At 37.3% G+C, this 13,959-nt stretch overlaps 1 protein-coding gene across 5 annotated transcripts in view; it reads left to right on the top strand.

Moving 5' to 3' along the window:
• pomt1 (protein-O-mannosyltransferase 1) overlaps window positions 1-13,596 on the top strand; it is a 39,037-nt gene extending 25,441 nt beyond the window's left edge. For 3 of the 5 annotated variants that reach the window (XM_073052417.1, XM_073052418.1, XM_073052415.1), the window contains 7 exons: window positions 904-996; window positions 3,617-3,737; window positions 4,327-4,424; window positions 8,041-8,154; window positions 9,622-9,748; window positions 12,133-12,310; window positions 12,479-13,595. In XM_073052417.1, coding sequence (XP_072908518.1) covers window positions 904-996; window positions 3,617-3,737; window positions 4,327-4,424; window positions 8,041-8,154; window positions 9,622-9,748; window positions 12,133-12,310; window positions 12,479-12,653 — 906 coding nt within the window. In that variant the 3' untranslated portion in view covers window positions 12,654-13,595. Of the gene's footprint in view, window positions 1-903; window positions 997-3,616; window positions 3,738-4,326; window positions 4,425-8,040; window positions 8,155-9,621; window positions 9,749-10,729; window positions 10,842-12,132; window positions 12,311-12,478 lie in introns of those variants that run through there. The other 2 variants (XM_073052414.1, XM_073052416.1) reach the window with 2 other exon arrangements.
• Window positions 13,597-13,959: the final 363 nt, after the last annotated feature.

Consider the following 13,959-nt stretch of genomic DNA (forward strand, 5'->3'; position numbering starts at 1 on the left):
GGCTGTAATTTCACTAATTCTCTGCTACACATATAGAAAAGCAATGAGCTCGGGAATTTCTAAAATCTCTCCTTTTCTGCCTTGGGTTCCAGGAAGGCTGATTTGAAAGCATACTACTCACATACTTTGTTTCCTGAGGATTGGCATATAGTGCTGTATTTAAAATTAGTTTCTGTAACTTTGTGTTAATGATTTCATAGAACATAGAGCCCTACAGCCCATAATGTTGAGCTGACCTTTTAACCTACTGTAAGATCAATCTAACCCTTCCATTCTTCATAGCCCTTTTTTTTCTATCATCTATGTGCCTATCTAAGAGATTCTTAGTGCCCCTAATATATCTGCTTCTACCACCACCCTGGCAGTGCGTTCCATGCACTCACCACTCTCTGTAAAAGCAAGTTTACCTCAGATATTCTCTCCTTCCATTCACCTTAAAGTTATGTTCCTTGGTATTTGCCATTTCCACTCTGGCTGTCCATTCCATGTATGCTTCTTGTACACCTTCATTTGGTCACCTCTCATCCTGCTCAGCTTCCATAACCTCATAAGGCATCCTCTCTAATCCAAGCATCAACCTGGTAAATCTCCTCTGTACCCTCTCCAAAGTTTCTACATCCTTCCTCTAATGAGGTGACCAGAACTGAATACAGTATTCCATATGTGGTATGACCATGATTTTATAGAGATGCAACATCACATCACACCTCTTGAACTCAATCCCCGACTAGTGAGTGGCAACACACTACTTGCATTTTTTTTTTAAGCTTGCTAGATTCTGGTTTTCCTATGGAAACTGTTGTTGACTGAAGTCTCCTGAGCTCTGGAATAATCCTGACCCAAAACTTAAGTTTATAAAACCATATTTCTCAATATTTTAGTTGCATGTTTTCTTTGTTCCAGGAAATTGTCAATCGTGAAACTGAGAATGAAGTATGGAAAACTATATTATCAGAAGTAAAGTTTTTACATGTGAACACCTCTGCAGTATTAAAGGTAAGTTTGTAAAGTAAACACAAGATGTTAATAGCATTGATATTTATATGGCTTTCATTGTTTTTCAAGTGCCCATACACTAGTCACACCAGTAGCATGAACCATATTCACAATGCTAATGAAAGTGCTATCAGAATGTTGTTATTTATTGCTTGGGAAATTAAATATCAAAGAGGGAGATTGAAACACCCTATTCTGAGTGTGGATGTGGAGAGAATGTTTCCGCTTGGGGGAGAATATGGAACTATTGGCATCTGTTTAAAAATAAGAGTAGTCCTTTTAAGACAGATTTGAGGCAAAATGTTTTCTGAGGATGATTTTCCTTAAAAAAAATATTTGAAGACTGTGCTTCCACTGCTGTTTAAGGGAGATCTACGTAGATTCTTAATGAGCACAGTGGCAGAAGGTTACTGGAGGTAGATGGGAATGCAGGAATAATGATACTATTTAAATCAGCCATGATGTTACTCAATGGCAGACTTGAGAGTCTTAATGGCTTTCTCCTACTGTTAACTCATTCATTTATATTTAAGATTAGTACACCTTCAGGTCTGATCTCACTGATCCTTGAAATTAATTTATCCACCATCTGCGGTTGTGCCTTTAACCATCCAGATTACTTGGCTAATAATCATTAAAACCCATGTTTTTGATCCTTAGTCCTATAATCTCATATGGTTCACCACCAGTGTTTTTGTATGATAGTTTCATATTGTTATGGGATTAGGTTCTTTGGCCCAATGTGTCCATGCCACCCAAGGTGCCTACCTAATCTGGTCCTGTCTGCCTATATTTGGTCTGTATCTCTCTAAACCTTTCCTATGCATGCACTTGCTTAAATGTCCTTTCAATGTTGTAATATCACTGTCATGTGCCTTGAAATTTATTAACTTTATGACAGCAGTACAATGAAATACATGATAACTAAATATTGAAAAAAATAGCTCTATTAAGTGTGTGTATATGTGTGTGTGTGTGTATATATATATATATATATCTGTATGTGTGTATACGTGCATGTGTGTGTGTATGTGTATATATATATATAGTTAAGTTTTTAAAAAGTAGTTCAAAATAACAAAAAGTAGGTAGTGTTCATGGGTGAAATGTCAATTTAGAAACTGAATGGCAGAGAAATTGCTTAATTCATATTATTAGTTAATTCTTCTTTCTTTCCTGGAGCAGGCTTATTAGCAGAATTAATTCTTGCTGTTGGAGCCTATGATAAATGATAATGAAATATTTTGATTTCCAAGATGGAAATAGAAAATGGGGTTAGATAGGGTAAACTCCAAGAATAGCTATGAATTTATGTGGAGGCTTTACAACTATGTAAACATTCAGGAATTGAGTTATTTTAGGTTTTCATCACAGAGTGTGAAGTAGTGATCCCAGTTCTGCACTGCATTTTCCTTTTAACTGGTTGGTTGATCATCTGGTCCTGGTGTTTCAATTAGCAGTTGCTGTTAGTGAGCTTGTGACACTTACTCATAAATAGTAAGTTATGTGCTGTTCCTGCATGCTGGTCTCCTGATTGTTTTCAGAATGGGGGGCGTAATATTCTCTACTCTTTTAAATTGAGGGCTTTGGATTTTTTTTTAAAGGAAAACTTATATGGGCATCAAAATTAGAGCTAAATTTATTCACATTCTTACTGGCAAAACAAAAGAAAATTGCTTCTGAGGGGGAAGAAATTCTGAATTATTTTAATTTTGATGCCTATATCTGAAATTCCACTGTGGAATTGTTTGGGATACCCAAAGAATGCTAGAACAGTTAGTACTGCTTAGGCACAGGGATAACTGGCTGTGAATTTTTTTGCAGCCTCTTTCCTCACTTAGTGTATTGAGATTCCTTACTTTGACTGTACTGCTATGGAGCCAGTTGAATTACCATAAATAAACTGAAAAGTTGAACTTCCTGTGTACAGAATCAGGTTTAATATCACTGGCATATGTCATGGAACTTGGTAACATAGCAGCAGCAGTACAATGCAATATATGATGGAGAAAAAAGAAAATTGTGAATTACAGTAACTATACATCTATATTAAATAGTTAAATTAAATAAGTAGTGCAAAAATAGGAAATAAAAAAAGGTAGTGAAGTAGTGTCCATTTAGAAATCAGATGACAGAGGGAAGAAGCTGCTCCTGAATTGTTGAGTTGGTGCCTTCAGGATTCTGTACCTCCTTCCTGATGGTAGCAATGAGAAGAGGGCATGTCCTGGATGGTGAGGGTCCTTAATGATGGATGCTGCCTTTCTGAATTAGCATCTTCAAGTGCTTATTCAAATAGCAATCAACACTGAAGGATAAATGTGTAGATCGGATTAGGTGTGTTTTCTAATAGGAAACTCAATGCACAAAGTTAACTTCTAGATTGTAATTAATCATGCATTCCTCCTTAAATGTAATTAACTATCCAGATAATTATACCTTAAATATTAATCTCCATTTTGCTGTTGGGGAAGGTTTTCGTTTGGCAAAACTTATGCTTTAATTTCTTCCATCTTTTGTAAAAAAAAAAAAATAATGGTTTGCATGATCAGTGCCATTTCCAGTGGTTCTCTACTTTGTGAACATCAAGTCCTTTGATGTTTAATTGTACTTTTCCATTTAGCTAAGTGGTATTGCTTTGCCTGATTGGGGCTACCGCCAACTGGAGATTGTTGGAGATAAAAGTTCAAAGATATATCACCAAAACATGGCTTGGAATGTTGAAGAGCACCGATATGGAAAAAGTAAGGCTCGTATTATTTGGTTATCAAAAACAGTTCAAGCAAGTTAAAGTCCTGAAAACAAACCAAATGATCCAACCTCAGATTTAGAAAATCTCACCCTTGTGTTCAAATCTCTTCATGCCTTGTTTCTCTCTCTCTCCCCCCCCCCCCCCCACAACTCTGCAACAGTATCACTTTCAGTTCTGGCCTCCTGTTTGTGACCAATGTTAGGCTGCCTCAATTTCAGCCACCAGGACCCCATTATTTCCTTCCCTTACCCTGTCCACTTTTCCTACCTCTTCAACTTAACATTTACTTCCTTGTTCTAATACTCCCTTTATCAGCTGTCAAATTTAACAGTTGCTTTGCAGAGAACCCTGTCACCAAACTTCAGAAACATGAATTAAAAGCAAAAAACAATTTTGTTGAGATTGATATTTGAGCACCTAAATCTGCCTCGCAATTAGCTGCCAGCAATTATTAACTAAATTATTGGTCAATAAAATGGAATTGGCTTGAGTCAATAATGATAAGTCAATTTCTCTTTATCATTTTGGATTTCCAAAGTCTGCTCTGTTTTATTTAACTTTTATTTTCCTTGTTCTCATAGGTGAGGAGCAGAAGGAGAGAGAGTTAGAGCTTCAAACTCCAGCACGGATGGATGTCAGCAAGAACATGAGCTTTATGGCCAAATTCCTGGAATTACAAGTAATAGAAACATTTTTATGCTCTTAGCTATATTCTTGATTTTTGTGTACCCCCCATCTCTATCCCTTGTTCATTTCTGGCAGCTTTGCTGTTAGCTCTGTCATTCTCCCCCCTAAATCCCTCTGTTCTCTTTTAAAAACCATCCTTAAAATTAATCTCCCTCTTGAATGTAGTTCTGAATTACTTGGACTTCTGGTATTGAATGGTTTGAGACCTGACATGGTTATTGAACGTTTGAAACAATGAGAGAATTTGAAACCTAAAGCTTTCCATTATTGTTTTTTTTTTGCTAGTCTGGATAAGTGCCCTAAAATGATTTGCCCTACTCATACTCTCTTTCAAAATTACACTTGCATTTTTAAATCTAGAGTCCGTAAGTGTTGGAACAGTTCTCTACGTTCTCTGTTGCTTATGCAGTGCCTTGTAAAAGTATTCAGTCCCCAATCCTTTGTTCACATAAATGAGTATTACAACCAGGGATTTTGATCAATTTAACTAAGTTTTTATTTATCAATAACGTGCTCCTTTTTTCACAATAGGGCCCAAAAAAACAGGGAAAATTTTAAAGCATGATAAACTAAAAACTCAAAAGCTGAAATGTCAGCAGTTCAAAAGTATCTGTCGTCCTTTGCTTAATACTTAGTTGCACCACCTCTCACAGCTTTTGCAGCCAGTTGTCCTTTAGGATAAGTCTCTATTAGCTTTGCACGACATGGTGGAACAAGATTTGCCCATTCCTCCTTGCTAAGTGTTTAGCTGTGCCAGGTTAGTTGGGGAGCAGCGAAGGACAGCAATCTTGAGTTCTTGTCAGAGATGTTCGATTGGGTTGAGGTCAGAGCTCTGACTGGGCCACTCAAGGGCATCAATTTTCTTCATTTGAAGCCACTCCATGATTGCTCTGGCAGTGTGCTTCTTAGGTCATTGTCCTGCTGAAAGATAAACTTCCTCCCCAAGCTTTCTGACAAAGTCTAGCAGGTTATTATTCAGAATCTCTCTGTATTTAGCAGCATTCTTCTTGCCATCAATCCTAGCCCAGTTTTCTAGTCCCTGCTGCTGAAAAGCATTCCCATAGCATGATGCTACCTCCACTATACTTTTCAGTAGGGGTGGTGTTACCTGGCTGATGCGTAGTATTAGATTTACACCACACGTACTGCTTAGTGCTGAGGCCAAGAAGTTCCACTTGCGTGGAGGTAGGTTCACTCTGTGTCTGACCCCGGGAGTGTGTTATTAGATGATGTGGAGGGAGAGTCACTCTGTGTCTGACCCCGGGAGTGTGTTATTAGATGGTGTGGAGGGAGAGTCACTCTGTGTCTGACCCCGGGAGTGTGTTATTAGATGGTGTGGAGGCAGAGTCACTCTGTGTCACCACTGGTGCATGTGATAGGACAATGTGGAGGGAGTTTCATTCTAGTCTCACCCAATCACAAGACCTTCTTCCATATCTTACAGTATCCTCTAAGTGACCCTTTGCAAAGGATGTGCTTTTTTTTTAAGCCACGGCTTCTTCCTTGCCACTCTTCCTTTTTGTGCAAGGCCTTAGAGATTGTGGAGCCATGAACGTTATGTCCATTTGTAGGCACTGACATCTGCAGCTCCCTCAGTGATTGTTGGCATCACAGTAGCCTCTCTTACAAGTGCATTCTTCTCTAGCGACTAAGTTTAGAAGGATGGCAGGACCTAGGCACTGTGGCTATGGTTTCTTATTTTTTCCTCTTTTATTGATGGACTGCACTGAGATATGTTCTGAGCCTTATGAGATAGTCTTATACCTTTTCTCAGATTTGTGCTTCCTTATTTTCATTTTCTTGACTTGTCTTGAATGCTCTTTTTGTCTTCATTTTGGTTTGGTCTTTTGAAAATTTACCGTACAGTTGGACCTTACAGAAAGGAGGTATTCTTATGAATTCATTGAAAATAGGTGATCCTTGAATATTCTACATCAACAAATTGGGTGTGTAGGTAAGGTAGTACACAGTATTGCACTTGAGGAAAGTTAGTGTAGTAATTACAAAGGGGATGAATACAACTTCAAACATAATGTTCGCTTTCAATTTTTAGTAAATTGTTGACAGGGCTTGGAATTTTTCATTTGCTTTAACATGATGCACAATGTTTTGTAGATTAATTTAAAATCTTAATTCAATATATTTTAAAATTTAGAAAATGGGACAGTAAAATGTGAAATAGTTGTGGGGCTGAATAATCGTCCAAGGCATTGTAAATGCAAGGAATTGTATGAAAGTATTGTTGATATATCCTCAATTCTTAAATTAACTATGTCAGGTAGCATATGAACCTGGCCAAAGTTCTGGACTTCCAAATCTGACAAATGCCAGCTAATGAAATGAACAGTATCCTCTTGATATTTTTCACTCCTAGTTCTTTTAAATTAGTATCCTAAGCTTAAATGATGGAACATTATCAGACAAGCATAGATCTTAAGTATAAGGCAATTGAACTGTCAATCTTCTTTGAGTATAAATACATCTTTAGATGCCTATTGAGGTAAGTTTAAACTTAAATTAGGTGGGATTACTAGTACAGGTTGACCTTCACTAATCCGGCACAATTGGGACCTGCAGAGTGCTGGATTAGTGAAAATGCCAAATTACATAAGGATCACATTAAGCAATAGCTAACCGCCTCATCATACCTTTAAAATATCTTGTAAATCAGTACAAGTTAGATAATAATGAAACAGAAATATTAAATGAGTAGCAAGTGAAATTTTAATAAAGTAACATACTGTGCAGGCACAGATAAAATAAAGGGTACAGGTAAATGTACAGGAATTAACTTAGAACGTTTGAGCACTTCCGCTTCTAAAGTGAGACGTTTAATATACCTTCAGGCAAAGTTACATGTTTACAAGTGTGGGGTTGTCAGGATCATCAACATCTTCATCATGAAAAATGAGTGAAGCATCAGGAACTGGTGCTGAAAAACTGTTGATGTTGGTGGCAACACATCTGGGTGAGCAGAAGCAGAAGTCGGAGAAAGGGGGTCTTCTATACGTCACGTTTCATGCGACCACCAGGTGGCCGGGGATTCAGTGCTGGGCTTTTCCCTCTTTGCTCGCAGTTAATGAGGAAATCCTCATTAGTTCCTTTTCCTCTGCTTAGTAATATGCTTAAATTCTGCAGATCACCACGTCTGATCTGAGGTCATAGGCAGAAAAGAACGGAGCGCTGGCCGGGCTACGCCAGCAGGCAATGTGCGACTGCTAGCAGGCGGGCGAGAAGGCGGACTGACCCAGCACATGCCTGCTCCCCCACCGCTGGTGGGTGAGACGGGCAGGTGCCAGGCGGCCGTGCCTCATGCAAATGATATTAATAAATACAGGAAAACAAGCAGGAATCGCCTGTCTGTGCTTACAAGAGCGCGCCAACACGTGAACAGATCTAGCGCAACCAAACAATACACAGCAGATTGGTATGGTGACCCAGGAAATTTGGAAATTACAGTTGCGTGGAAAATTTGAAATCAGTGGTGGATTATCGAAGGAACTAGATTACAGGTAGTCGGATTAGTGAAGGTCAATTGTACATACTGACTCATCTGTATCTGTGTGGTAAATTCTTTCTAATACAAATTTTGTTTTTATTTTCTGCAGCTGAAGATGTTGATGTTGAAGAATGAAGAGACTGAGCACAAGTACAGCTCTTCCCCTCTAGAGTGGATAAACATGGACACCAATATTGCTTACTGGCTCCACCCCAGCACCAATGTACTGATTTATTTTAAAAACTTATTTGTGATATTGGCAGTTTGTTTCTGTACTTTTTGATTATAGCCTTTATCTTTCAGTTCACAGATGTTTAAGTATTAGCATTTTGGAGTAAAAAGCCAGGCAGTCTATAGAAGATAGTAAACGAGCAAATCTGCAGATGCTGGAAATCCGAGCAACACACTCAAAATGCTGGAGGAACTCAGCAGGCAGCATCTATGGTAAAAAGTACAGTTGACGTTTTGGGCCGAAACCTTTCAGCAGGACTGGAGAGAAAAAGTTGAGTTCCTCCAGCATTTTGTATATAGAAGATAGTATGCTGAGACTAAAGCATATTTGCTTCTAAAATTGATACAAATTTATTTCCTTGGTTACACCACAAACTATACTGAGGGAATGATTGTTACCCACCCGGCAGTTGTTCTGTATCTAACTTAACAACGAAAAGTGAACTGTGGTAGCTTAGAACTTGTTTTCCTTGTGATTATGTTAAGTTGTTCAGAAATTTCTGGTGGGAATGATCCTCTCTGCAGGTACTTCTCTCTCTCTCTTAGATGCACTCCTTCATTTAGTGAGAATACCTTTGTCACCATTAGCTCATTATGGTACCAGGAATTGGTGACTGTTCGCTTTTGACTGTTTGAAAGGAGTCATCAAATATTCCCATTTAGGACTACTCAGCTTAAATCCACAGTCACAGACGTGGATACTTCAATAAATAACATTGCTTTAAGTTGTTTAAAAAAAATCTAGATTGGAAAAAGTTGCAGGAAGTCGTAAACTCAGCCAGCACCATCATGAGCACTAGTCTCACCAGCATTGAGGACACATTCAAAAGGCAATGCCTCAAAAAGGCGGCATCCATCATTGAGGACATGCCCTTTTCTCATTGCTGTTCTCGAGGAGGTACAGGAGAATGAAGACACATATTCAACATTTCAGGAACAGCTTCCTCCCTCCACCATCAGATTTCTGAATGGAAAACGAACCCATATACACTACCTCACCATTTTTCCTCTCTTTTTGCACTACCTGTACTTAATTTAATTTTTTATACATATATTTTAAGGTAATTTATATGTTTTAATTAATATGTATTGCAATGTACTGCCGCTGCAAACAACAAATTTCACAACATATGCTAGTGGTGTTAATTCTAATTGACGAAATTCCCTGCAAAATTTAACTGCAATCTGAGGCTGAATGAGGAAAATAATAAGTGTGAGTCCCACTTCAGCCTGTCGAGGGCAGAGTGATATAGCTGAGTAAGGCACTAAAGAACTGTGTTCCTTTAATTAGTTCACTTCGTTTATTTTGCATTCCTTTGCAGATTTAACTCCATGAAGCAATTTTAGACAGCGTTTTCAATTTGAATGAACACATGATTCAAGTCCAATCAGTATAATTCCAGAAATATGAAAAGCCTAAAATTATTGGTATTAGTTTATTATTTTGACTATTCTGCAGGCACAGATCCAGTTGATTGGAAATATAGCAACGTGGTCAACAGCAACTGTTGGAATTCTTGTTTATACAACACTTTTCCTCTGGTATCTACTACACCAGCGCAGGAGAATCTACACAATTCCACAAGGTAAGCTTTTTGAAAAATTTGTATTTTTTGAACAATACGTTTACAGATCAGTGTTTTTCCTTCTTCAAGTAACAAGAAACAATATCTTGTTTCAAAACAAACTCATTGACCTTAGATCTGGTTTTGCACATAGCAATGTCCCTGAAACAGCAAATGTGGTAGATACCAGATAAGCTATTTGATTGAGGTTGATGTTGAAGTGCAAATATAGGCTGTTTCATCAGTGAGGGGTGTGTGGGATACATGGGGGGAGATTTTAACCTGCTCCTTCAAAATAGTGACTACAGTATAGGATACATTACTTCAATCTGAAGGAATAGTTATAGTTTCAATTTAACTCTTTATTTAAATTAGTGCAGCACTCCCAGTGTGAGGATAACTAAATAGTTTGTTTATTCGTTGTTCTCAGTCATATGACAAGTTTATTTTATTAAATGGGACACTTGCACTATTTTAAAAGTGATAATGTATCTATCTGCCTTAGTCTACATTCATCTGGGAAGTGCAACATTAGTAGTGGTTAAAGTACTAAAACATTTACAGAGTTCCAGTCCAATTGCAGCAACTTATAAAATTGAGTTTAATCATTTTGGGATTTTTTTTTTAAGAACTCATTCATGAACGTCGTTAAGAGAAGGCAGTTGGCATCCATACGTGGTATGCAAATTCAGTGGATTCTTAAATTCCCTTTCTTTTAAAAAAAAAGAAATCAAAAACAATGTAACTAGGGATCTTCTGTAGAGATGACTTTGACAGAATTGTCCAATCTTGAGGGCAAGCCTTTAAAAAGAAAATTAAAACTGGTGTTATGTGTGAGATAAATTTAAACTCAGTAACACTCTGCTAGAATGTGACCATGCTTTATAGTTTAACTGGGCTAGTCCAATATCTACAAGGTTGCTGCTATTTGTTGACAATATAGAAGTTAAACAGCAGAGAATCATGTAATTATTTACTATGTCGTAAACAGTTTTTAATCAGCCCAGCAGGTTGAAAGCATCGTGCACGTGTTCTCCCCGGCAAAATTGGCTTCATGGAGTTTGACGACAGTACAAGATTACTTACTGATTATAGTCTTTTAGGCAACCTCCCAGTATGTACTTATTTTACTTTGTATTTTGGTTTAAAGTACTATTAGCTTTCAGTATTAGAGAAAAATCTTGAATTCAACAGTCAAAACCATTGCTAATTATTAATTTTGGGCAAGTTCATATTGATCAAGTTATTCAAATTTGATATGCCCATAATACTATATACAGTGGATTCCGGTTAATTGGGCCATTGGTTAATCATGGCAGCCACTTATTTGGAACAACTCTTAAAGAGCAAAAAATAATCCAAGAAAATTGCTGGGATTTTCTTTATTTGGGACACTATGCCACTTAATTGGTACTTCAATAATCACCTGAGGATGTTAATTTTTTATACAGTAAGTTTAACTTTAGTCTTTGTGCTAATTCAATTGGCTCCACAGTAGTACAGTCAAAGTAAGTACTCTCAATACAGGAAGTGGGGAAAGGGGCTGCAGATAAAGCACAGCCAGTCATCCCTGTGCTTAAGCGTCAGTCACAAGCACTAGTGTGGCCTTTGGACATCACACCGTACTTAGAGCAAACAGTTTTTAAGTAGTGTCAATTATGTGTGTTTATATTCAAAAATCAGTGACTTTTGTCCCTGATAGCTGGTGAGAAATAAGCAGTAAGACAATTCAGAATTGTTTTGCTCACTGTGGTTTCAAGCATTCAGGCTTGGAGATGCCAGAAACAGCCAGGAGTGAAAATGAAACAATTTCTTCACTTCAGCATGTTAGGAACTACAAAGAATTTAAAGGTATCGACAATTTTCCTGAATGTTATAATGAAAATGATCATTTGGAGGATGTAGCAGTTTCAAACTAGAAACTAGATTGCACAGTTTTTAATTAGCGTAGTTTGTGTATGCTTGTGTTACATTATTCATTTGAACTGACCGACGCCAAATTAAAAAGCAGTGATTTTTGACACTACTTCATGCAGGAAGTCAATGTAGGCAGTCCATTTTCTACACTAGGTGTCTGCACTGATTTTTGTTCATTTACTGTCAATCAAAAGAACATGGCAGCATACACTGTATGAATTCCTCCATCGATAATTATTAGGAACTAATACAGTTTTATAGTACCGTAGTAATAGTGGTAGTGTTCTAATTTGTTCTGTATTTCATAAATTCATAATTTGTTACTCATGGTAGTTTGTCTTTTTTAAACTATTTCCATTAAGCTTCAGCTAATTGGGGCCGCCATTTAATTGTATTGGTCCTGATGTGTCTCATTTAACCAGAATACACTGAACATGGTGTCTCATTGTTGGTCAGAATTCTCATTATTTATATTCTTATTCTGTTAGATTCCTGGGAACACTTGGTACTGGCCGGAGCTGTCTGTACTGGAGGATGGGCTGTTAATTATCTACCTTTCTTCTTGATGGAGAAAACTCTTTTTCTATATCACTACCTGCCAGGTCTCACTTTCAAAATCCTTCTCCTACCTATCGTTCTTGAGCACATTCACAATCACATTCTCAGGTGTGTACTTCATGTTTTAATAATTTACTCATCTTTTGAGTTGCCAGTTCAACGTTCTTATATTTACAATAACTAACTTAACAGTAGAACATGATTTTATAACAGAGCTTTAATTTTAATCTAGCATTAGTTGTATGAAGTTCTAAACTGCCATTGTTCTTATTTCAGGTCTTCTGTCTCCAGAAACACATTCAGTGCCGTGGTCTTAGCTTGGATCTCTTCTGTCTACTTTGTGTATCAAACATTTAGTCCTCTCACCTATGGATACCCAGCTCTTTCAGCATCAGAGTTAACGGCACTGCGCTGGAAAGACAACTGGGACATTCTAATACGTAAACGGTAGCAAGCAATTAATGATTACCAAAGCAGACAGAACACAGCCTGCACAAGCACTTTAAATTATTACAGATACGTCTATTTACATTAATTTTGCAATTGGGCAAAAAGGCAAAGAGTAAGGTTATTGACTATTAATTGTTTCTTTTGTACTTGCAATGATCAGACTTCTGAAAGTGCAGTGTCATCTCAGAATCATTTCATGTGTTGAAAGCTGTACAGTGCATCAGATGTGGGACCATCTGTTTGCCTCTGATGCTGGGCATAAAGGAAAATTCTTAAGTGCTATGCTTAAGTTAAGCATGACCCAGTGGTTATTACACTATAGTTTGAGTCAAATTTCCATGACTTCTAAGTGTTAAAGTATTATTATAATGTCCTGCACACCTTAATAATTATGATCGATTTTGAAAGTTCTTCATTATTGTGCCAGGTTTAGTGCCTTATAACAACAGAGCAATTACTGCCAATTTTGCCTAAGTATGAAATATCAACTGTTGCCTGATTGTGAAATGGCACAAAGAGCTTGTGAAGATATCTATGGTATAATCAGTTTCATTAAAGGATCTGGAAATACATGAGAAGGACAGTATTGCTGTATGCCATTTTAATTGCTTGGAAGAATAGTTCTCAATTTTCTGTAATTATTGACATAGAATTGTTTTTTGGACTAATGAACTACTGTACTAGTGCAATTAATTCCAGAATTTCAAACTATCCTTACCTTTGCTCTAAATAGGTTTACGTTGTTGACGTTAATATCAGGACTACAGACTGTATACATGAAATACATCATTGTTACTAATGTTTGTATGCATTTAGATTGTATATTTGCAACATAATCATTAAAGTTCTGTTCTTTTGAGGTAAATTCTGAGTTGAGAAAACATCAGTCCTGATTGTAACTGAAACAGATAAACTTCAACAATAAATTTAAGAACTCACATCAATATATTCTGAAAGGAATGAAGCCTAAGACTACTATGGTTTACTTGAAGCATCTATTAAAAATTGAACACTGAGGTAAGATAGTTTGTAGTAAGATCTTCAAGCTGTTCTAGAGTGAGCAAAAAAAGTGTGTGAAGAGCAAGAGGATGAGGTGTGTGAGAATAGGACCAATCAGGTGCGATCGTGGAAACGTGTGCATGGAGTAGGGGGAGGTAGCGGAGTTACTTAATAAATACTTCAGTATTCACCAGGCAAAAAGACCTTGGCAATTGTGGGGTTGACTTACAGCAGTCTGAAACGCTTGAGCATATAGACTTTAAGAAAGTGGATGTGCTAGAGCTTTTGAAAAGCATTAAGTTAGATAA

The sequence above is a fragment of the Hemitrygon akajei genome, chromosome 7, assembly GCF_048418815.1.
Source record: "Hemitrygon akajei chromosome 7, sHemAka1.3, whole genome shotgun sequence".
NCBI classification, from domain to species: Eukaryota; Metazoa; Chordata; class Chondrichthyes; order Myliobatiformes; family Dasyatidae; genus Hemitrygon; species Hemitrygon akajei.